Here is a 23,817-nt window from a genome sequence, read left to right on the forward strand (position 1 = left end):
AAGACAGTATACTAAATAGCATATTGCCCCCAACAATCTGGGTCCTCATTTTACCAACCTCGGAAGGATGGAAGGCTGAATCAACCTTGAGCTGGTGAGATTTGATCCACTGATCTGTTGAACTAGCAGTCAGCTGAAGTAGCTGCAGTACTGCACTCTAACCACTGCACCACCTCGGCTCAAGATAGTCCTCAGCCATGGAAAAAAGTATGGAAATTTTGAATTAACTATATCCTACTCTACCTCACACAGTAGTTGTTTGGATAAAATCAAATCTCCTTATAAGCCACCTTGATCTCTTGAAGACAGAGCTGGATATCACTCTAACATATACATGTGAGTTGCTTAAGGCTAAATCAGCCATCTATTTTGTCTATAGTTAGGTAAATGATATTCCATCAAACACCTGCATTCGGGTACCATGTGCATCCTGCTTTTAAGTATCCCAGAATATGCAAGAGACAAGTAAAGGCAGAGTCCCTGCCCTTAGGAACATACAATTGTCATTAAAAGAAGTTTCAGGGGAAAAAAGCTTTGCCTATTTCAAGAGATAAAAAGGTGGGGAGATCTGAGCAGTGGAGGAAAGAAAAAAAAAAGCCCTACATAGTAGGGCAGCCGCTCACCTAAATCAGACCTGGACATTTTATGGCCCCTGGGCCACATCTGGCCTTTTGGCTGTCCCTATCCAGCCTGTGTGAAATCAATCAGAAATTAGAAATTGAATGTAAATAAGTGTATGCCAAGCACTCAATACAATTGTATTGCTTTTATTTTGAAGGCAACTGCTATTTTTTTTCAATTTACATGTGTGTGCGTGCCTATAGACATTCACAGCCCTATTGGTTCAGCCTTCCACAACAGTCCCAGTTTCTCATGTGGTCTCTTGGGAGAATTAATTGCCGACCCTTAACCTAAACTGAAGGGAGGAACAGCCTTCCAATCAGTTCAAGCAGGAATACATCTTCTTTAGGGGGAACATAGCATGTTTACACACGTGAATCAGTGATGCAAAGTTTACAAGTCTATTGCAATGCTTTTCAGAATAAGGATAGAGTTCATGCTATTTATATTTGTACTGAGGTCGATATAGACATGAGATTGATTTGGTCACTCCCTGTTTGGTCCTGATTGAAACACTGACTCCTTTTGAGCTTTTCTTGACTTGTGACTTTACACCTTTGTAAATCTGTCGGATAGATCTACCAACTCCTTAAACTTGTGGCTTCCTAAGGAGGAGATGGAACTTGCTTGAGGTTGCTTGCTTGATTGCTTGCTTGGATTAGATGGGGCAGCCAGTGGGTACACTGGGTCCCCCCCCCACCATTATTTTTGAGGATTTCTGGATTATTCTTCTAATTAAAAATGGGCTAAACCTATCCAAAGGTTTGACATGTCGATTGATATATCATTTGCTTGGCTTCCAGATAGTACTTGCCAACAAATTATGGCATTGTCCAAGAGTTTGCACTGTTACTCTTTTATATATAAGAGCCATGATGGCACAGTGGTTAGAATGCAGTACTGCAAGCTGACTCTGCCCACAGCCAGGAGTTTGATCCTGACTGGTTCAAGTTGACTCAGCCTTCCAAGATTGGTAAAATTATAGAGGACCCAGATTATGGGGGCAATAAACTGACTTTGTATAAATATACAAAAGTATGAAGGCTATTGCTTAACGCATTGTAAGCCGCCCTGAGTCTCCGGAGAAGGGCGGCATATAAATCAAATTTAAAAAAAAATGAGGACCTAGATTGTTGGGGCAATATGCTGACCCTTAAAACCACTTAGAGAACGCTGTAAAGCACTATGAAGTATATAAGTCTAAATGCTACAGTGCTAGTGCTATATACAGTGTGTATGATACTTATATAAGAGCATACAAGAATATACAGTAATTGTAGGGGCTGGAAAAAATAATAATAAAAGGTTTGTGGAATATATGTCTGCAAGTTGCATAGCCTCTTCTTTTAAAAATCTTCCTGGGTGCTCTTGTCCTGGGCTTTGAAAATCCTAAGTGCACTTCAGCTGTTTATATTTGTACTACAATTAACAGTCTCAAGGGATATGAAGATATAGTAAAGCAGAGTGTGGGAACAAGTGGATGCTGGATATAGGATTTTCCTTCCTTAAAAATTCTATAGAATTACGTCAGTTCTTCCTTTTAGACAAGTCCTTTATGGCCGCAAGAAAGTGGTTGTGAAACTTTCCAGAGTCATTTCATTGTTACTCAATCCATAAAGGGTATGTGGTTAAAGAGTTGGGCTTACTGGTTTGAACATATAGGCCAACTATATTTTCTCCTGTTTCCATTTTGTTCTTGTAGTCTAAGTGCAAGTCTCGAAACCAGGATTCTCCATAGCATTTGGCTAATCACACAGATCAGCGTTAAGCTTGTACCTTCAGATGCTTGCTCATGTGCTGCTTTGTATTTGTGTGCAGGATAGGGTTGCAGGAATTCTAGTCCTTGGCAGTATATGTTATCCCAGTGTATGCTACCCCTTTGCTCCAAAATGTCATCTGCCCACTAGGAAATCCCTACTTTCATTCAGTATGCCAGGGAAGGCTATCTAGAGTTCTATGTTCGCTGCAGTGAAGGTCTTTCCATTGCCACTTGCTATTTTAATTGCACATAGTTCTCACAGGAATAAGTCTGTGGTGAAACTGTCCTATGTTACAATGCATAGATGAGAATAAGAAATGTTTGTGTCTATTTTTATTTTTCTAGGGTCTAAATTTACTTTGCTAGGGTCTGAATGTTTTTATTGAGGAAGACTTGATGGCTGCTCCAATCATGCCTACATTTTACAGGTTTTGCATTTTGAATGAAATTTCAGACTCTGCAAATTTGATGGCATTCTTCTGGGAGTATAGTTTGTGTGCGTGTGTGTGTGTGTAGAGAGAGCGCTAAATGAAGGATTTTGAGTACCTTTAGGATGAAGGGCAAAATAATGTTCAGAGAGCAAAATTTGCTTATATGTATATTTATTAAACATTTTGGATTCCAATCTTATATATGAAGAAGAGCAGATTCCAGTCTTATATATGAAGAAGAGCAGAGATTCTGTCAATCAAAGTGTGAGAAAAGTGCTTAAAGTAAACTAGCAGACAATTCATATATCTGTCTGAGTGTCTTCTGTCGAATGTTCCTTGTGGCCATCACATTAATGTGCCTCCTCCCATCCTTGAGCCAGCACAAAACTATTTCATCATAATTTACTTGGCTCTGACAGTCAAATTACTGCCTTTGTTGCAAAACTGTCCTTCGATGCTGCCCTTAGTTTTAATGTGGAATAAGATGAGGGCAGCAGTTGATAGATTCTTCGGCCTATGTTTCTCCTCCCATACAACCTCAATTGTCAGCAAGAAAAAAACCAACAACTTCCAGTCACTGCCTTGAAAATGTGACTGGCCACACTTGGTAACTGGGAGTTGGTGCCCGAGACAGAAACTTTAAACACCTTTCAAATTATCCAAACTAACAGGTCATTGGTGGTGTGTTGGTGACTTGTCACTTGGATAGCTATGGGGATTCTTAGTCATCCAGGTCATTGTCTCAAAGGTGCTTTTTCAAAAGGCAACTGGACTATATTTGTTCGAAGAAGAAGACGAGAAGCAAAATGTCTTCTTCCTCAAGGAAGAAACATAGTCCTGTTGTCTTTTGAAGAAACACCTTTGTCATTTGGATGATTTTTGAACATAAGTATATGGTCTGGAGGACTCTTACTGGTGGATTTTTAATAGTGGAGTAAAGAAGGAGAGATAAGTGAAGCTCTCCTGTTTCATCCTGTGCCCAACTCTGATCTATTAACCTGTCAGTGGCTATTTGGAGGGTTGCATTGATCTCCTTCCTGCTTCATCTTATGCCACCCTGCTGTACCTCTGACCTGTCACTTGGGCTCAGAAAGGGGTAGAACTTCCCTCAATTCCACCCCAACCCCTAAGTATCCCAATTGGCAAGTGCTTATGAGAATGGGAGTGCTGGAAGTGAAGGGTTACAGCTGGCTGTACCTGGAAGTAGCATCTAAGGTACTGAGGTACGCAAAATGGTGTCCCCCATCAAAGTAGCAGTAAGTATGGCTGTACAAGCCATTTGTTGGTGTGTGTGTGTGTGTGTGTGTGTGTGTGTGTGTGAGAGAGAGAGAGAGAGAGAGAGAGAGAGAGAGAGAGACTGTAATCCACTTATTGCTGATAGAACCATCATCACAGTTGGCAGAACCATGGTTTAAATGGGCTAGGCTGCTACATCTTTTTAAAGAAAGAGCTAATATTATTTCAAAAGGTGAATAACTGTAATCAAAAACAAGTCTAGCACTTTTCTAGAGAAGTACAAAATTGGCATATATAAGGAGCCCATTGTAATCCCATTCAGGCATTAGATAGGTAGATACATCTGCCGGGAGTTCAGCAACCCAAGTAAAATGATCATGGAGTGCCCAGTGATTGGAAAAGAAATGGGCCTGCAGCATCCTAAAGCAAATAGCAGGTTGCAAAACAAATTCATGTTGCACTTGAATGTGATGAGCCCTTGAGAATGACATTCTTGCCAGGTTTCATATGTATGCATCCAGCTTTTGAGAAAGACACTCCATTTTGCTTTTATTTGGACTGTGCCTTGAAAGATGCAGGGTGGAACTATTTTCTTGATAATCTCAGAAGGGGAGTAAAAGTTAGAATTTCCATAACTTAGCTTAGCCACATATTTCTGCATTCATGTGATACGTGAAACATAATATAATCACATGAGCTAGATTCATACAATATACTACGGTAAAAGATGATTAGCTAGTTTGTGGTTCAGTATATTGGATGAATATAATCACATAAAGCCATAGAAGAATTCAATTTAAGTATTCTTTTAAAAATAGCATTTCAAATGGTGTTTGATTCCATACTCATGGAAGAAAATGTCAAAAAACAAAGGCTTGTCCACCAATATGTGAGAGTGGAAATATATTAACATTTCAGGGGATACCATTTCTTGGTTATGGCAACAGAAGAGTTAAAGACATGCTTTGAGCCATGGAAACTGGGGCCCTTGGGGTTAAGACAGTTTAAGTATCTCTTGTCAGGTTCTGCTGGGACTCGTTGATGTTACTCCATGCTGAGGAATGTCATGGTATTTTCCCACTACCACCTCAAGCACAATTTTCAGAGTGAAGAACATCTGTGTCTATGCAAACATATGCATCTTACATCTGTGTCTATGCAAACATATGCATGTATGTATATATATATATATATATATATATATATATATATATATATATATATATATATATATATATATATCATATATTATTGCTTTCTTTTTCTCTTTATGCAGGTGTATAATACCCATTGCAGCCTGGTCTAGCACAAAGCCATAACTTTTAATTATTGTAAGGAACTCTGGTCCACATATGTTTGGTGGGGACCTGGCAGATAGGCTAATAGATTGCATATATTGAAGTCTGGATAATATTTCATGCTTGATTCTTTGTGTTCTGTCCTCTTTTTGCAGCCCCCATCTTTCTTCAGTCTTATTTTTTTTTATTTTCCTTTGAAGAATGGAAATGTGTTGGCTTAACAAGAATCCACCCCTTTTCAAAATATTGTAAAGTATTTGAATAGCACAAGAGAATGAGTGAATGTCAAATTGGATTTCAAGGTTGGATTTGGACTATTCAACATTATGGATGAGCTGTTTTGTTGGAAAAAAAGAAGTTATCATTATAGGTAGCCTTTAATACCATGGTACCATCAAAGTATGTGGAAATTGATCTGCTTTAATTTGCAACCAGTTTTTGCTCTTCTGTTAATATCTTTTTCCCTTAACTTCAATAATGAGATAATAAAATAATTCTATTTTGGGGGGCAGAAAAGGAGCTGGAGTGGAAGAATTTACAAACTTAAAGTTATTTTCTTCCTTGTTATCTTCCATGCCCTGATTTGGCATGCTGGATATTCAGATTCAGTATCCAAATAAAACAGTTTAAAATACAGTTGTGTATCATTCTTTTTTAAAACCTTCCCCAGCAGGGTACCTTTTGGGAGTCTGTTAGGACTATAGCTTTAAGAATTCAAAACCAGTCCCAACAATATCCAAAAATAACCTTTGGGGAAGCATCTTTAAAAATATCTCCAACCTATTTGAGTTTCGTTATGTTTCCTTGGAGTCATGTAGGAATGAAATATATTTCGATGGGGAAGTTCAGAATAAATATAAGGAACTGCTGAACTTTTAGTAATCTAGAGGAATCTTGAAGTACTATTGCTTATGCTTTTGATTAGTGGGAGTATCCAGTACTTTTTAATGTTCTACCTTTCATATAAATCCTGTGCAAAGGCAATTCATAGTCTTTTCCATACTGTTGCCTTTATTTCATACCTGCAGAGTGCTTTTTCTCTCCTGTTTGCACATCAGATATTCAGGATTATCTGGGATACCTAATTTACAGGGAGTGATGGAGAATGAAAATACAGGGTTGGCCCTACCACAAGAAAGAAGGAAGTAGTTACTTTAGGCAGCTGAATTGGAGTGGTCATAAAACAATGGCAAGTTGTTGTTGTTATATTTTTTATTAGTGGGAGCAGAGGAAATGTAGTTGTAGGGTTTTTTATTTCCACCTTGACTATTAGGTAAAGATTGCACATGCAGCCAGTCTCTATCAAGTTATTGCATCTTAGAGTTGATTTAAATAAACCAGGAAGCAAGTTTTCATGTAGCTAGGCAAAAGTCTGCCTATGGGAAAAAAAATACCCTAGAGCTAAAATTGCAATGGCTGTGGTAGGACAGAAGTTGGTTAAGTTAAAAGAGTTGTGTGTCATTCCTAGAACTGTGCCATCAAAAATAATGTTTATAAAATAAATGGAATCAAATTGTACAGACTATTTGCAACTAAGGAGGGAAGGCAAGCCAAATTTGAGGTTCTGTTGAGTTGATTTTCAACAGATCTACCTTATTCTCCATTTCTGTCATTTATATATTTAGGGACTTAATTGTTGTGCAGCATTTGTATCATTATGATTTTGCATACAGTACAAATTATAATTTATTGTGATGTATAAACCAGGCCTTTATGTGACTCTTATGCCTTCATAGGCTTCACTCAGGCTGGAATACGGTAAGACTCTTGTCAATAAACGAGAATTTAATCTTTTAATTGCCTTGCAATTCCAGTGAAATATCTCCATATCATACAATCATGCATAAACAAGTGTAATAGTTAAGGAAAAGTAGATATTTATGCATATCTTTATGGAAGAGTGGGAGGGATTACATTGATGAGCTAGATGTGTGTGAATGAGTAGAGGAAGTCAGCCTGTGGGATACGCACAATACACTAAAAGGTATGCTTTAAATATGAGTTAATGAATAACTAGAATGCCTGTATTGACACTTACAGTTGTGCTAAGTGATAAGGTGGCATTTCCAGACTGAATTTCATTGACTGAATTTGTACAATGCACTAAGCAAAAGGAAATAAGTCATATTTTGGAATTATTTGTGAATCTAAAATATATATAAGTAAAGAAAGAAATAACGACCTGGCTCAACACCCCTCCCCCCCTTAAGAATGAAAAAATTGCTGACCTGTTGGAAGACTTGACACCAAAATTGATTCGTAATTGAATTCTTGTCCTTGTTTGAAGAATCTCTGCCTGCTGAAACGGAATGAATTTTTTTTACCTTGATTCAAACTCAAAAACTAAGCAATTTACTGGAGATACATGCTGCAGTCCAGGTATTGACTTCTATAATAGTAAAGCCCAACAGCCATTTCTGGTGTGCACACATGCCCTTGGATGTGTGTGCTTGCTAGCTTGTGGGCATGCCAGTAGACCCTCTTCACAGGAAAACCACAAGAAAGTTTTGAAGGAAAGGTAAAGAGATAAAAGAAGTTACAAAGCCTACTGGGATAGGCATCCATAGCCCTGCAGGGATGCAAAGCCAGCTCCAAGGCATTGGATAACTAAGCAGGCAAGACCCTTCTTTGAACTCCTTAACAGTTAAAAAGAGATTATTAACCTACTCTATATGCAACCTTACCCTCATAGCATCTGAGCAGAAAATATCTCTTACTACTCCAATTGGTTCATGGGTAGATCTCCTTATTCCCATTCTACCTTTTTTCCAATGGTAATTTGCAGATCATATGTTTCCTTATTAGAGTTGAGTACCTCCTTGCCTGGAGCTTATGTATATCATTTCCTGCAAACAGCCCCTTTTCTGAAATTGACTATGTCCCTTCCCAGAACCACTTTAAAGTGGACCAGTTTCCTGCTAAGTACAGAGAACCTTAAAAATGTATACAAGTTAACCTCTAATGTATTGTTTATTGAAAAGAATATCTGTATTCAGTGGTACACCTGAACATGAGCACAGAGAACTTCAACCATTAGATCTGCTCCAAAAAGAGAATAAAGAGACATTGTACCCCAGGGCTGCACACCCTTCTCTGAGGCAGAGGATAAAGAACTTTACAAGATGGGTGTGTTGTCATGCTTTGGTCCAACTGATAACATCTCTGACAAGAAAAAGTTGGCACCTAAACATACCTCTCTGAACAGGGAGTGGAGCTTATTCTTATAATCTATTCTTCAGAAGCTTGCCTTCTAATGATCTGTTTGTTTGCAGTTGAGCATTGGTCTATAAATGCTTGTCAAGTTCCCTTTATTACAATGCATTTTGTCACCTGACTTCTATCATTTTGCACTCAACACAAGCATTTGTGAGTATCTTGATTTTAATGTTCTGTCTTGTCTATTAAGTATCTTGATGGTCTGGTGTCTTTTATGTGGTCACACAATTTACTTACAAGTTTCAGAACTATTCTGTTTATTTCAAGTGGCAAAAACAATTGTTATACCATCGTAACACTCACCAGTAACAGCATAATCCCAAACCTTTTTTTTTTTTTTTTTAATTTGATTTATATGCCGCCCTTCTCCGGAGACTCAGGGCGGCTTACAATGCGTTAAGCAATAGCCTTCATACTTTTGTATATTTATACAATGTCAGCTTATTGCCCCCACAAACTGGGTCCTCATTTAACCTACCTTAGAAAGGATGGAAGGCTGAGTCAACCTTGAGCCTTGGAGAGATTCGAACCAGCAGTAAATTGCAGGCAGCTGTGTTAATAACAGGGTGCTTTAAACCACTGTAGTACCAATTAAGTAACCTTAATTGATAACGCCCTCCTTTTCTTTTCAAATCAGTACTGTATGTTTCAGATCTCTGCAAACTTTTTTTCCAATTTGTTTCTATTGATACTTATGTTAGTTGGCCCCAAGGCTGCCAGTCTTATTCTCTTAATTACCATTCTTACGTCCCAGGGAATTTTACAATAGAGAAAAATAATGTTGCCAAGGGGGAAAGTTTATCTATGGATACCAATGTACATGGCTTTGCAGGATCACATTCATGCACCCTGCCAAGCACCTTTGTCCACTCCTATCACTTGCCATATCTCCTTTGCCCAACACAACCAACATGTTGCCTGGTTTATCCTGCCTCACTTCCCATGGACTAACTTCTTCCTCCCCCAGGCATAAGCCCTTCCAACAACTCAATATCGTGCTTCACTATCTGGCTGGTCTGGCTAATGATATTCTTCAAGCTTCTTCTGCATGGCATTCAGCAACCCTTGCTCCCTAACAGGCTAGGCTCAGTGGCGGATTAAGGCTCACTGGTGCCCTAAGCACTGACAAATCTTGGTGCCCCCTCCTTTGTACATACTATACAAATGAAACAAATCTTCATTGTTTTTTTTTTTCTTTCTCAACTTTGTGGTACCCCCTTTGGGACTGGTGCCCTAAGCACGTGCTTAGTCTGCTTAATGGTTAATACACAACTGGCTAGGCTCCTTCTTCCATAGCTGCCCATTGATGACTGCCACCATGTGCTACAAAGAGAATTATATACCTGCCTGCCTGAAAACTTTGTTTTTAACACAAAATGAAGCTGCCACAATCAAAATTAAGCTGACCTAGAGGATAGGATATAATGGTCAGGGGACAATAGTTTATTTTCTAGTAAAATTATGCTTTATGACTGACTGTGCATTTAATTAAATAGGCAAGTCATCTGTGGCAATCATTTTGTGAGAGCTTGCATAAGGATAGTGCAGGGCTTTGGATCTGAAGGGAAAATGGTATTTCAGATTGGGGGTGGGGACAATTCCTTAAAACAGCTGGGTCTTTTCCTGGGAGCATATGTCTAGCATAATCCTGGGGAAAAGTCATTTAGTTTAAGAAGTTGTCAACAGGTGCAATGTGTGCAGCCATGCACGCTCTGAAACGGTTTTTCTCCTTCAAATCCAAAGCATTGCATAGCCCTAATGCATACCATATGTTCTTAAAATTCCAGATGTGTCTATTTGTTTCTAAAGCCCCTAGGCAAGCATGATATTTACTGGGGGGGCTTTGGGCCAGTCAGACTATTTCCAGCTTACTTTAGGGGGTTGTTGTGGGTATGAAATAGAGACACCTGCCTATGCCATGGTGAACTCCCAGAGGAAAAGGCAGGATAAAAATTCAATAAACATGGATCTAAGAATGTCCAAAAAAACTCACAGGAAAAATCACAATACTTTGAGGAACCATAATATTTTATTTAGCTGATTGGGATAGAAGATTGCTTTCTTCTTTCTAGGTAAATACCCTGTAAGCATTCTTGTTTATTAAGCTAATGCAGGCTTAATTTTTGAACTGAAAACAAAGATGGATGGGTGGATGGATGGATGGATGGATGGATGGATGGATGGATGGATGGAAGGAAGGAAGGAAGGAAGGAAGGAAGGAAGGAAGGAAGGAAGGAAGGAAGGAAGGAGTCTAAGGCAGAACTAAAACAGTCTCTGGTTTTTAGCCTGGTACTTTAACCACTAGACCAAACTGGCTCTTGGTTGTATGGACAGATGGATACACACACATACACAATTGATTTTTAACTATAGTAAATAAGATTAGAATGCTCATCTGATCAGTTTATTGTCCAGATGCTAACTACAAGTGGGTAGTTCAGGGTGTATTTCTCCCTATTAATTTATTTCTTTACTTTTAAATCATACTTTGGCTGAACAAATGTTCAGAGGACTATCTTCTAGAATATAGGACAATCGATGAGGTTATTCAGTGAATAAAATGAAAGGAGATCCCCATAGAAGCTGCTTTAAGCTATTATAGAAAAGGGAAGATATATATCTAAATTACCCCTAATTTGACTGACCAGTTAATTATATTTTGTGTTTCATCCATGGAGCTCAAGATGGCATTTATCAGTGGTAGATGAATCTGTGGTTCTGTAGATATTAATAAACAATGACTCTGAAAACCTTTCGCCCATGGATTCTCCAACAATTTGAAAGCAACTCTCGACTATTCTTATCCCACAATAATGGCATATATGAGAATTGAGCCAGTTTATTTCTGGCTCAGCTGTGTTGCATTTGAAACTACAGTAAAACTAATCCTTTGAAATCCTGCAGCTCTCTGAAACTCATAGTATCTATTTGTAATGCTGACTGTAGTTCAATAATATATGGAGGATCACTCCAGTCATCTCATACATGCCTTTTTATCCATTTCATCCCATTTTATCCTCCTAATAAAATAATAGACTGGTACCTTAATAACTGGCTCAAGGTTACTCAGGAAACATCATATCCAAGTAAAGATTTGAACTAGATATGCCTAGTCCTATTTTATATTTAAAATAAAAAGTTCCTGTTTCTAAATAATCTAGTAACAATCTTGTTATAAAGACCAAAAGATGTCTGATTTTGTTGAAGAGAGGGAAATGCTTCCTGAATAATTTAGCAGTCTCAAACATACTTTTGTTTCATCTCCAAATCAAGGTCAAAACAATGCAATATATAATTCAGACATATAAAGTATGTCCAGAAACTAATATTTTACATGCATATGCTCAAACGTTAGCATTGTTGGAAGGCTGTAAACAACGTATACATGCAAAACAAGAATTAATGATCCCAGATTGTTATTTTTGGATTAATACTTTAAGTTCGGGTATCTGGAGTTGAGGGTGATTTATGAAGGAAACATGATGAACAGATGACATCCTGTACATTTCCACACCTAATGTACTTCCAATTATAATCTAGCCAAATGTTGAGAAAATGGGAAAGATTCTTAAAAATAGTACTCAGATATAGGCAATGTCTTTTTTGAATGGAGCCCATTTTGTCCTACAGAGTACTTTAGTTTAATCCATATGCTACATCCTGAATTGCAGCAGCAAAATCCCCAGCATTCACATCCCAGTACAGCACTTAAAACATTGTTTTTTCAGTTAAGGAAAACAATAGGGAGTACTGTGATCATAAGTAAACATTTATGCAGAAATGTTTCCTTATTGTTTTCTGCAGTCAGTCTTTAACTATGGTTAATACATCAGGGTTGGGCCTCTAATTGTGAGGATTGTATCATAAAAATAGATCTCAATTTATTATTAAAGCAAAGGTTAAAACTAATGCAATGCATTCTTAAAAGAAAAAAGCATTGGTGACTTATTCATTAGGAAAGATGCCATAGTTTAGTAGTAGAGCACATGCTTTGCATGCAAAAAGTCCGAGGCTCAGTTCCTGGAAAGATTCTTGTCTGAAAATTTAAATAGTTACTGTTGGGTTATTAATGATCTGATTCAGCACAAGAGACGTTCCTATGGATACTGGGTTTTATGCTATTGACCATGATTGCAAAATAACAGGAGGCTCTCCAATACAAGCTTTAATGCAGAGCTAGTCAGCTGTTCCAGAGGATGCATTTCTATTTCCAAAGTTATTTTTAGTCTTGAGGGCTACAAGGAGCTTTGTTAGTGATGTGAAGGTATCATTAAAGAGCACAGAATTAACATTTTAACAGAAAAGCAGATACATGAAGTCTCCTGGAAATGCAACAGATTTATTACAGTTCATCGTTTTTTAGAGACCAAAAAATAGCACCATTCAAAAATCACCATTTGTCATTGTATTTTGCCAGTGTGATTATGGAATTCTGGAGACTGCAAAAAACTGAGTGTGATTGGCAGGGAGATCACAAGTTGACTTCTCCTTCCACCTATATCCTGGTAGAGCTTCATAGTACTGACCAGAAGCATTATCTTTTAAGTGGCTTCCATAGATTTCAATTTTGAGGTGAGCAGAACTACTTAGCGAGTCAAGCCCAATATGTTTGGACATTAAAGTCTTTAAAGTAGGCATCTGAAGTGCTTCCATTTGATCCTAACCTCACTTGTCTGACAGCTATATTTCTTTTTCAAATCACTACCAAAAAAAGATGATGATGATTTTTGAAAGAAGACTAGGTTCCTTTTTTAAAAACAAAATTGTATTTGATATCACAAACTAGGGATTTCTGATCCCCTCTTTATCAAGGTGATGATTAATTTGGTGCACCCAAAACACCATCTAGAATGGTTTGTGCTATATAAAGTATTAGATGTTAACAATTGAAGAAAAAATTAAGCTGTGTCAATTTTTAGAACATTTTATTAACTATAAAAGTATTCAGTTGTCCCATCATGTTAAACTGCAACACTCTTCAGGCTGTTTTTGCATTACAGTTTAATTTTTGGGCACAGATGAATGTAGCACCTCTCTGCTGCTTATTAAGGGAACATGGTCTTTTTTCAAAATAAACTCATTAAAGTAACTATCAAACTGATTTTTAAAGCAGCCACATCTTTTCTTAGCTGCAGACAGAAGCCTAAAGAAGTCATGTATTATCAATTCTGAATCATAGAGAGATGCTGTGCTTGCACTTGTTCAAAAATTATGAAGTACGCACAGCCATACTGTCTGCAATGCTGAGAATGGAACTAGTAAAAACTTTGCATGTACTGCATATACAAAGCTGTATTAATAGAATGTTGTTACAGCTAATACACTAGAAGCAATGGGAGGGAGGATTTGCATTTGACAATAATCTGACAAATGCAGAACAGGTTGTGTAGCTGCTAACTGTAGTATATAAAGAAGAACATTGGTATATTTAATCCTTTCTCCATTTTCCATATTTTCACTTCAAATAATTTATCCCAGTGATACCACATGAATGTGCATTTAATTTGGAAGAACTTCTTGGGGAGAGCAGAACTACCAACTATTGTTTAGAATGAAGAAATTCTAAAAAAGAACAATAAACAAAACTTGGAACTTTGTTCATATATATGACAACAGCAGCAAGCCTTAGCTATGTCTAAAGATGGAAGGATTAATTTCATGCAAGATTGGATGATGAAATTAATGGAGTTGGTGGGAATGGCAAAATTGACAGCTTGGATTAAAGCTTTATCTAGATTTTCAACTTGGAAACCACTTTTTGATTTTTTTTTTCTTTGAAACTGAAAGAAATGAAAATTTACCTTTGAGTTTTGATTATTAGACTTGTTTATAATGATAGTACTATTTTTCATGATTTATTGCAGTTTAAAGGCTCATTGATTTTTAGGTTTTATCTGTATCAAAGAAAATCAAAATTTAATTTTTGTCATAGGTTTTTTTCATCTTTTTGCCCACATTCCCCAATTTTGCTTTTTCACTTTTCTTTATTTCTTTTTTCTTTGCTTTTTTGTATTTTGCACTTGAAATTTAATGAGATTTGGTAAAAACATTAATGAAGAAATTTTCTGGGAGAAAATGTAACACTCCAGCAGCTTATCCTGTACTCTCCATTGCTCTGTCTTAAAATTGCTTTTCTTTTAAACAAATCACGCTGCATTTCCCATACGTAATTTGCTCCTTAATTAAAGGAGTATCCAGCTTTGTTGACATTACAGTCCAGTGTTTGATAAAATGTATATGATAGCATTTTAGATAGAAGCAGCATAGTTTAATGTAATAGGTACTGTTTTAATTTTAATAGTGCATGATCTCAATGGCTCAACAGTTTAATGCAAACATCAAGTTGCACTGCAGATTAAAAACTATTTATTGGCTTTAATATCAGATATATAACAAGGCTGCAGTATTAAGCAGGGAAGTAAACTCCAATAAATATAGGTAGACCTATATTAACATGCATAAGATTATACTATAATAACCATTTCCAGATAAAGGGTGATTGGAACAATCTCAAGATCAGCTGATTAATGGAATATTCAGAATATACTGGATGTATGACAGTAAAGGTCTCCCAAGTTATACTTTTTTTTTCTTAAAGAGAAAATGTGAAAGATTATTACATGGATGGTGAACACACTATTCCTGATGTTTGCACTTTAAAATATGTGCACATTTCTCCTTATCTTCTCTTTTTTGGCTAATTCAGCCTGTCTTAATCAAAAAAAATTTCCAGGTGCAATGAGACTATAAAGTTTTCCACTTTTGGAATCTCGTAACTGTAATTATAACAAATGTGGAGGGTCCCAGGTTGGAAAAGGGTGTATAAGAATTTACTCTGTGAGAAATGTATAAAATTGGTACAAAACTGTCACAGGAGAGCTATTTAACATAACTTTTTTTCTTTTTGGTTTGGCAGGGAGACCCCATTCCTGAAGAAATATATGAATTGCTGCGTGACAGCTCGGTGCGCTCCATCAGAGACCTCCAGCAGGTCCTGCAGATAGAATCCGTAGGTAAATTTCCACACCAAATGTTCCTCTTTAATAAATCTCAACAGATATGTTGAGATATGTTCAACAGTGAAGCAACAACAAATGCATTTGTATACCACCTGATAACTGCCATTGTGAATTATGTGTTTTCTAGATTCAGATTACACACAGTAAAACCATAGGTTACATCTGGTTTGAAAAGCTCCTTCTTCCCCATAGTATGTGGCAGTTCACCCATAGAATAATTCTATAGCATATTTTAGTGTTTGGCTTGAACAGAGTTTAACATGCAATTCATAATGTAGCAGGGGCATATTAAATAAACAAAATAATGTTTATTATTTTCTAATCAGTCTGTAATAATTCCTAGTGTTTGAAAAAAATTAGACTGTGATGTTATAATCTTCTGTGCTTGAAATCAGATATTAGTCATCCATTATTCATTTCCCTGGCTTTTGATTTTTAGTCTGTATAAAAGGAAAAATGAATGACATCAGGTAATGAGAGGAGAGTTAATGTTTTGTTTTACTGTGGTGATTGGACCAGGCTGCAGAGAGAGTTGGGGATACCTGTCTCAGGACTGAGGTCACAGACCAGATTGAATAGGCTTTGGCACGTGCAGGAATGTGAGCACGCGTCATGGCCATTGGGTTGGCCCTGGAATGTATTTATAAACATTTTCTTCACAGATTCCATTCTGATCCAACCTCTGCTCCCGCCTGTCCCCTCCCCATCCCCTGCCTTCTCTCTTGTGTTTGTCTATTGGTAGCTTTGTAATCTTTGCCGAGACACTATCTACGGGGGAACAGAATTTCCTGTCTTTGTTTCCGATGCCAGTTGGACCACTGGCACGTTCTCAAAAGCATTCCCGCTCCCTTTCAAAATGCCTGTAAGGGGAGGAGGGAAAAAAAGAGGGAGGGCACCAGCTGTGTTCTGCTATTGTTTCCCTTAAAGTTGCTTGGCTTCTCCACCCGCCTGTCCCGGCTACACAACCCATACAATAGGGTGCCTTCCAAAATTAGCAGCACTGGCTTTTCCACAGCTGGGCCTGTTGCCCTGGTCAGCAGTAGCTTTACTGCCCTATCTGGAAAGACACCCTTGGGGGAAGGGTGAGGTTAACTGGAGACCTCTGTTTTTCAATAGAAGATTTGTTTCAAGTCAACAGCATTGCTATTTTTTCCCTTGTCTGTTTAACCTTTGCACAATCACAGCCCCCACCCTGCCCTGATAAAATTCCAGAAAATGGGGGATGGATGAAGAAGATGGGAAGATCCAATTAAGTTCAGTGCCATGGATTAGTGATAAAGCTTTGATGTCATGATTCATCTTGCTCTTTCCTTTGGGAGTTGGGAGGTTTTAGGGACAATGAATCTGGGAATAATAGCCTTTTAGAATATTGTAGAATCAAAATTTATATAGTTGGGCGCTGAATCTACAATATATCAAGTCTTGATATCTGCAGAATCCGCTGTAAAAAAACTGAGGCTTTATTTCTTTTAGCCTTAAACACAGAACTCAGTCAAGTGCTTGTAGAAACTTTGTGTTCGTTCTCCTTTTTTCTTACAGGCTTTCTATTACTTATTTTTTACGTTCAGAATTATTCCCCAGAAATAATATCTGCTTTACTTTTAAGTAGTTCATAAATGAAAAGCCTACAACTGTGTAGGAACTATCTTCAAATACTGCCATTGACTTTGGAATCTGGAGGGGTTTGTTGACTCCAAGGAAGCTCTGGCTGATGTGATGGGAATTGCTTTGTTCAGCATTTCCTATGGGAAAATGTTAGAGAATGTTTATAAAGAAAGCTGGCAGCCTTATCTTTTACCCATCCCCCCAGAAGACCCAATTGGCTAAAATTGAATACATCCTCCTTAGAACTATTATACTTACCTACATCTTCACTTTGGAAGGATAAAATTACAAAGGCCTGAGATCTTGAAGTGTCTCTATTAGTTTGACAAAGTACAGACCTGAACAGATGAATAAATAGCCAGATTTGTTCAAAGGCAACTGAAATCAATCAAATAATTTATTTTACCATTCAGATTTATTCATATTTACAATTTTGTGGGGGTTTTTTGAAAAAAAACCTAAAATATGCCCAATGCAAGCAACACTTGATTACAGGTAAAATCTAAAGAATAAATGTTATTATTAAAATGATTTATTGGGTATAAAATATATAAAATGTAACATAATAGGAAATATGATGTAACCTGAGGATATCTGGAAATAAACACAGAATGTAGAGAAATATATTGTACAATTTATATCAAATTAATTTGCTGTGCTATTTATTATCAATTTCCATTGAAATGGTCTTAATGGTGTTAAGCACCACATTATCTGAACTTGAAATAAATTGTCAAATAGTTTCCACTGTGGCTATTAAGGGGTATGATAAGAAGTACAGATTTTGAGATTCACTGTCACAATTTCAGATTGCTAGAATTTGGCTTCTACTACAGAATTATAGTCTCATCTTGTAGCTGAAAAATGAAAATCCAAAACGTACAGTCTTATTTTTCTCCTTGCTTAGAAATACATTTTGTGTCATGTTGGAAAAAAGAATTTCATTTTTTAAGGTTGGGAGAATCCTTACCTTTGCATCACTGTATTTTCCCTGCAGTTTACAGGTATATCATTGCTTATCACTTATAATTCCTTCTTACAGGGGAAAATGCCTGCACATTTTCACCTCCTTATTTCAAAATACTTATGTGGAATTCAGGTATTTGCTGTAGTGATGCAACTTATATACTAATTTACTTATAATTGTTTTTTCCCCCTCTTTTTGCAGATGAAGATACCTCTAGTTCATACATGAATTTTACCCAAATGCATGGTGGTGAAAATCTTGTTCCTTTGTCCCGTGGAAGACGAAGTTTAGGTAGGCTGTAGACATGCTGGCTACTATATTTCAACAAGTAAAGTATGGGATTAGATTTAGTCCAGAAAGACTTAAATTTTAGTTTTTGCACATATAAACCAGCCCTATCTTCTACCAAACCAAATAAAGTCTTCTTTACAGTTTCAATCTTTGGAATCTGTTTTGCTGCCAGTTTAGAGATGGGAATATTGGTTAATTACATGCATTTAAAAGAATCTTAAATTCTGCAGATGGAAAATCATAATCCTTTAAGTGAATCAACTAATTAAAATAGTTTGTTTTTTAAGGGAGCAGAATAATAAATTTGGTTATAATGGAGGGATATGTAAGATAATTGGTAAATAACTAAGATATATATTTGGTGAAATATTTTCATCTCCTGCCCAATAGAAAGCTTACAAAGACTCCTCTAACAGCTTCAAAATATATAGGAGAAATGCCCCCAAACACTTCTGAATAAAATGAAACACAGTAAAACATGCAATAAGGAAAACAGTCATGAGTTTCAAAATTGATTTCACCAGGAATTTTTCTTCTGGGTTTTTCTAGCCGGAGCAGAACCTATTGAGCCAGCAGTAATTGCTGAGTGCAAGACACGATCTGAAGTCTTTGAAATCTCCCGGAGCATGGTGGATTCAACAAATGCCAATTTTCTTGTGTGGCCACCCTGTGTAGAAGTGCAACGGTGCACAGGCTGTTGCAATACCCGAGCGATGCAATGTCGTCCCACACAAGTTCGGGTGCGACATATCCAGGTATACAGATATCTCTGTTCTTCTCTCCCAGTTTTTGAATCTTCTTTGAATCTTAATTTATCTCATTTTAAAGTTGATAAAGTGCAATAAACCTATCTGACATCTTTTGAAAACAAGGTTAGTATCTGTGCTCCTGAACCCTGCCTAAATTATCTCCTAGTGTTGGAACAAATTTGGTTTTAATGGCTATGAATGTTTCTTGAATAAGATACAGACAGTCCTAAATTTACAAACAGAATTGGTGTTGGAATCTCAGTTGTTGACCAAAATGGTTAAGTGAGATGTCATGTGATCACTTCACTCAACATCCACAATCTTGACATTCCTAGTTGTGGTTGTTAAGTAAGAATTGCTGGTCATTAAACAGTCAGAGTCCTAAGTAAGGAGTGCAGAGGTTCCCCAGAGAGTTGGGGGAGGCCCAGTATAGGCTTCATACAAGTTGAAGGGGACTGTACTGCAACACAAAGCTGCAGCTGCCCCAGAAAACTTCAGCAGCCCACCTAGATTACCAGCACAGTACAAAGTTTCTGCAACCCAGGATACCACAGCCACCCACCCAACACACCAACATGGCACAAAGTTGCCACGACCTGGGAAGCCTCAGCTGTCTACCCGGCCCCCAGCACTTATGACTGCAGGAGTGTTGCAGTTTCCTCCACCCATCTGTCTACCCCATGATCTATGCCCTTTTGGACACCCTGCATAGTGGCACTCACTGTCAGCAGCACTGGAGCAGGGGCTGATTTAAGGCCTGGGGCCTTCAGCTATCTTAGCCAGCTGCTACTTCCCTCAGGTCAGAGTTTTGGTCTAGCTCCCAGCTCCACTGAGAAATGTTGCCTCAAGCACCACACCTCAGCCCCACCATTCTGTCACATTCCAATTGCCTCCACCATCCTGAACTCCACAAGATCTGTTTTACCTCACTCATTTTCAGTCATTTTTCTCCTGACAAATGAACACTGTTCTCCAAGCCACCTCACACCCTTCTCCATGCTAGTATCTGTTTCTCATCCTTCGTAAACCTCATTCCAATTATTTGGAAACTTCATCACATGCTCAGGATAAGGAATGAGGCTTGAGAAATCTCTTTAGCTCCTTCACTCTATTTGACCACAACGAGAGCATGATATTCTATCTGCATTATACCTACCACAACCTCTGGTTGATGTATGCCGCTAAGAAAGGGAGGGAGGGGGAGGGAACCGAAGGGAAGAGAATACCATAGTAATGGCATTTTCTTGTCACTGGAACTAGAAGGAGAAAATGACAGATAGGTAGAAGTTGTCCTCTTGATGGCCTGGGTACACTGGGAGAGGATGACACTGTGTGTTGCTGCCTTCAAGAAATGGACAGTGGGCAGAGACAGGCTGATGCCGGTTCGGATTGGTTTGCCCAAACCGATTATTCTAATTCTGCACGGTTTGGAGAACTGGCAAATTGGACCACCGGCTGGCCTCGCCCCCACCCGTTTTTGGCTGTTTTTCAGGCTATTTTTCGGGCTGTTTTTGAGCTGTTTTCAGGCCGTTTTCCCGGCCAAAAACAGCCGGAATATTCTGCCTCTTTAATATTTCCTAGAATATTTCATTCTTCTAGGAGAGGGGTGGATGCTAACTTCCTACACAGTAAAAGGATCTTTAAAAGCAAGCCTAGGATACAATGGCAAATCACATAGCATTAAAAAAAATAGACAAATCGTGTTTATGTTCCAAACATGGGGAAATGAATGGAGAATTTGTAAGATTTGCAGCTGCTGATAGACAAGTAACAGGTAATACAGCTAGTCCTCAACTTATGACCATTCATTTTAAGATGGTCCAGAATTGCAATAGCATTAGAATGGGTCTTTATGCCCCGTAAAACACTTTTGGCCATTTCAAAACATCACACCCCACCCCCTACAGTTACGTGATCATGATATGAGTGTTTGGCAACCTGTTTACATGTACTTCTGATTGCCTAGCATCCTGCAATCATGTGATCACTATTTGCAATCTTCTCTGCTGGCTTCCCCAGAAAATCAATGGGGAAGCAGACAGGGACGATTGCAAGCTAAATGTCTATGGAGATTCTCAGTCATCCAGGTCATGATTGTCCCAAAGGAGCTTTTTCAAAAAAGCTAGACTTCATTTTTCCTTGAAAATATTTCACTTCTCATCCAAGAAGCTTCTTTGGTTCTGACTGAATGGAGGAAGATGGAAAGATTTATATTCCTTGCAGTCATCTGGTCGTTAGCACTCTTTCTGAGAATCGTTGAGGCCACTTGGAGGATTATCTGTACCCTCAGGGTCACCTGAATAGTGCAAATAGATGTGGGATCTTCTTGGAGTTGTTAAAAGGATTGTGTTGTAAACAGGGAATAGGTGGTGTCATATCCTTCCCCCTCTGTTGAGAGATGCTGTTCAATCTTATTGTAAATGGGCTCTTTGACCCCTCTTTCAAACCAGCGTTCCTCTCTGTCCAGAATGATTCTGATTCTGTCCAGAATCAGAATTGCAAGTTGCTGCTTCCTGGCAAAAGAATCATGTTTGAGTGGCCTTGATGAGACCTTCAAAAGAATAAGATAAAATTTAAAGAACAAAAAGACAATGTATGGTCAAAATTATGCAGAAGGTAGGTTAATATTGTTTGGCAAAGATAATTCTTTGTTCATTTGCCAACACCTGTTTAAAACAATAGAACTGAAACAGTACACCTGGGCAGCATCAGAAAAATATCGCTGAAATCAAATTGGCTACGTATAGGAAACAGAAGATGGGAAAGTACAAGCCAGTCAGCCAGAACTTCCAGGTGCATGTTGAGGAACCAATAATGAATTATTATGTCAAATATATGAGTTAAACCTTGGAAATTAAAGAGACCATTTATGCCAACAGGATATGACCTAGTACAATTAGAGCTTAAGATCAGTGTAATGATTAACTTATAGCAAAAAGAACTGAGAAACTATGGGAAGAAATAAGAGTCACAAAAATTTATATAGAAAAAAGATTCTCAAAATGTCAAGAATCCAAATGACTTCCAGAACAAGTTATCTTGACAGGCAGACATTATGAAAGCCTTGGGCAACAAGAAGGAAGTACAGCAACTAATCGCAAACTTCCAACATCAAGCAAGTAAGGACAAGGAAATATATATCAATCAAGAATTTCAACCCAAAGAGGAAAATAACAAGAAAAGAGAGATGAGAGGTGCTTTTAAGAAAATAAGAGAACTCATAGAAAAATTCAAGGTTATAGAAAAATTCAAGGTTATAGGAAGAGTAATTATGCAATGGATCTAATTGAAATAAATGAGACTAAAATTGCTTGAGAAATTAATTAAACTCTTTACCAATGGGATTATGATATGATAGAAATATTTGAAGGGAGATAATATATTTAGGAAACAACTCAATGAGAATGTAAGATGCAAAGCAACAGAACACTGTCAAACAGAAAAGCATTAGATATAAATTAAATGCCCGTTGAACTGCTTAAAGGCTCAGGGAAAAGAGAGTTGAATTTATAGTCAACAAATAATGGACATATTTGTGAGACCTAACGTTTGAAAATGAAAATACACATCTATATTGATATATCTAATGTTTAAGAAAGATTTATTCCTTGACTACAACAAGGATTTTTTTTTATTTTGTAGATCGTATCAATGGGACATTTTATAGCTATTGGGCATGTCAGAATGCCATTCTTTTGAATAAATTTCACAATGAAGCTATTATAAAAACTGAATTTGGAAAAATAGAGTAGTTCAAAAAGATGGAGGAAATGGATGTATGGTATATTATTAACTCCTTATTTGTTAAACTTGCACAGCAAGTATATTATTAGAGGAATTGGAAGAAATGACAGTAGACATTGTAGAAATTGGAAACTGAATGAAGAATTTGAGATATACAAACAACAGCAGAACTTATTAGGAAAGTGAAAATAGTGATTTGGACTAAAGTTAAACATATGGAAGCATTAGGTATGGTAGAGTACGGATATGGTAGATAGTTCTGGATTTTTTGGGTGAAGAATAGGTAAATATGGATAGTATACAGAGAAAAATAGATTAATCTTTAAGAAGGAAAGCAAAGACAAACTCAGGCAGGATCATTAAGGTTTAGGGGATTTTTTTTATGTCAACAGATATAGGAACAGGTTTTTTTCCCCAGTGCTATGAAAGTCAAATATTGTACCACTGTGAACACTGAGAAAATGACGTGGAAAGAAGATAGTTGTATTTGAATTATGAGCCTGCAGGCAGTCATTAAGAGTGCCATAGGTTGCAGAAAGGTCATGAAAAGAAAAACTGTTTGCTACAGATAATGATTAGCAAGCAAAAAGTCACAAATTATGGACAAATAATGCAAGTGGACCATAAAAATTAATATGATTGTCAAGTTTGAGGGAAAAAGAATATGGCTTTTAAGTTTTCTGAAGAAGGAAGAGTACTCAGTCTAACATATTATCCTTTAACATGTAATACAATAATAAAATCCAGTAGTCCAGTGGTAGAACTGGCAGAAATGAGCCTACTAACATACATACTAACAAACAGCTTGATTCTTTATTGTGCTAGTGCACTTAACAAATATCATATTCCCAATTGCTCTTCTAAGTTATCTTCTCTGGATG

At 37.4% G+C, this 23,817-nt stretch overlaps 1 protein-coding gene across 1 annotated transcript in view; it reads left to right on the top strand.

Moving 5' to 3' along the window:
- PDGFB (platelet derived growth factor subunit B) overlaps nucleotides 1–23,817 on the top strand; it is a 34,148-nt gene that overhangs the window by 4,130 nt on the left and 6,201 nt on the right. Inside the window, exons 2-4 of the mRNA XM_070947549.1 lie at nucleotides 15,478–15,574; nucleotides 18,354–18,443; nucleotides 18,993–19,198. Coding sequence (XP_070803650.1) covers nucleotides 15,478–15,574; nucleotides 18,354–18,443; nucleotides 18,993–19,198 — 393 coding nt within the window. The remainder of the gene's footprint in view (nucleotides 1–15,477; nucleotides 15,575–18,353; nucleotides 18,444–18,992; nucleotides 19,199–23,817) is intronic.

Source organism: Pituophis catenifer, unplaced genomic scaffold (assembly GCF_029215685.1).
Source record: "Pituophis catenifer annectens isolate HBS135680 unplaced genomic scaffold, rPitCat1.0.hap2 SCAF_7, whole genome shotgun sequence".
Lineage (NCBI taxonomy): Eukaryota > Metazoa > Chordata > Lepidosauria > Squamata > Colubridae > Pituophis > Pituophis catenifer.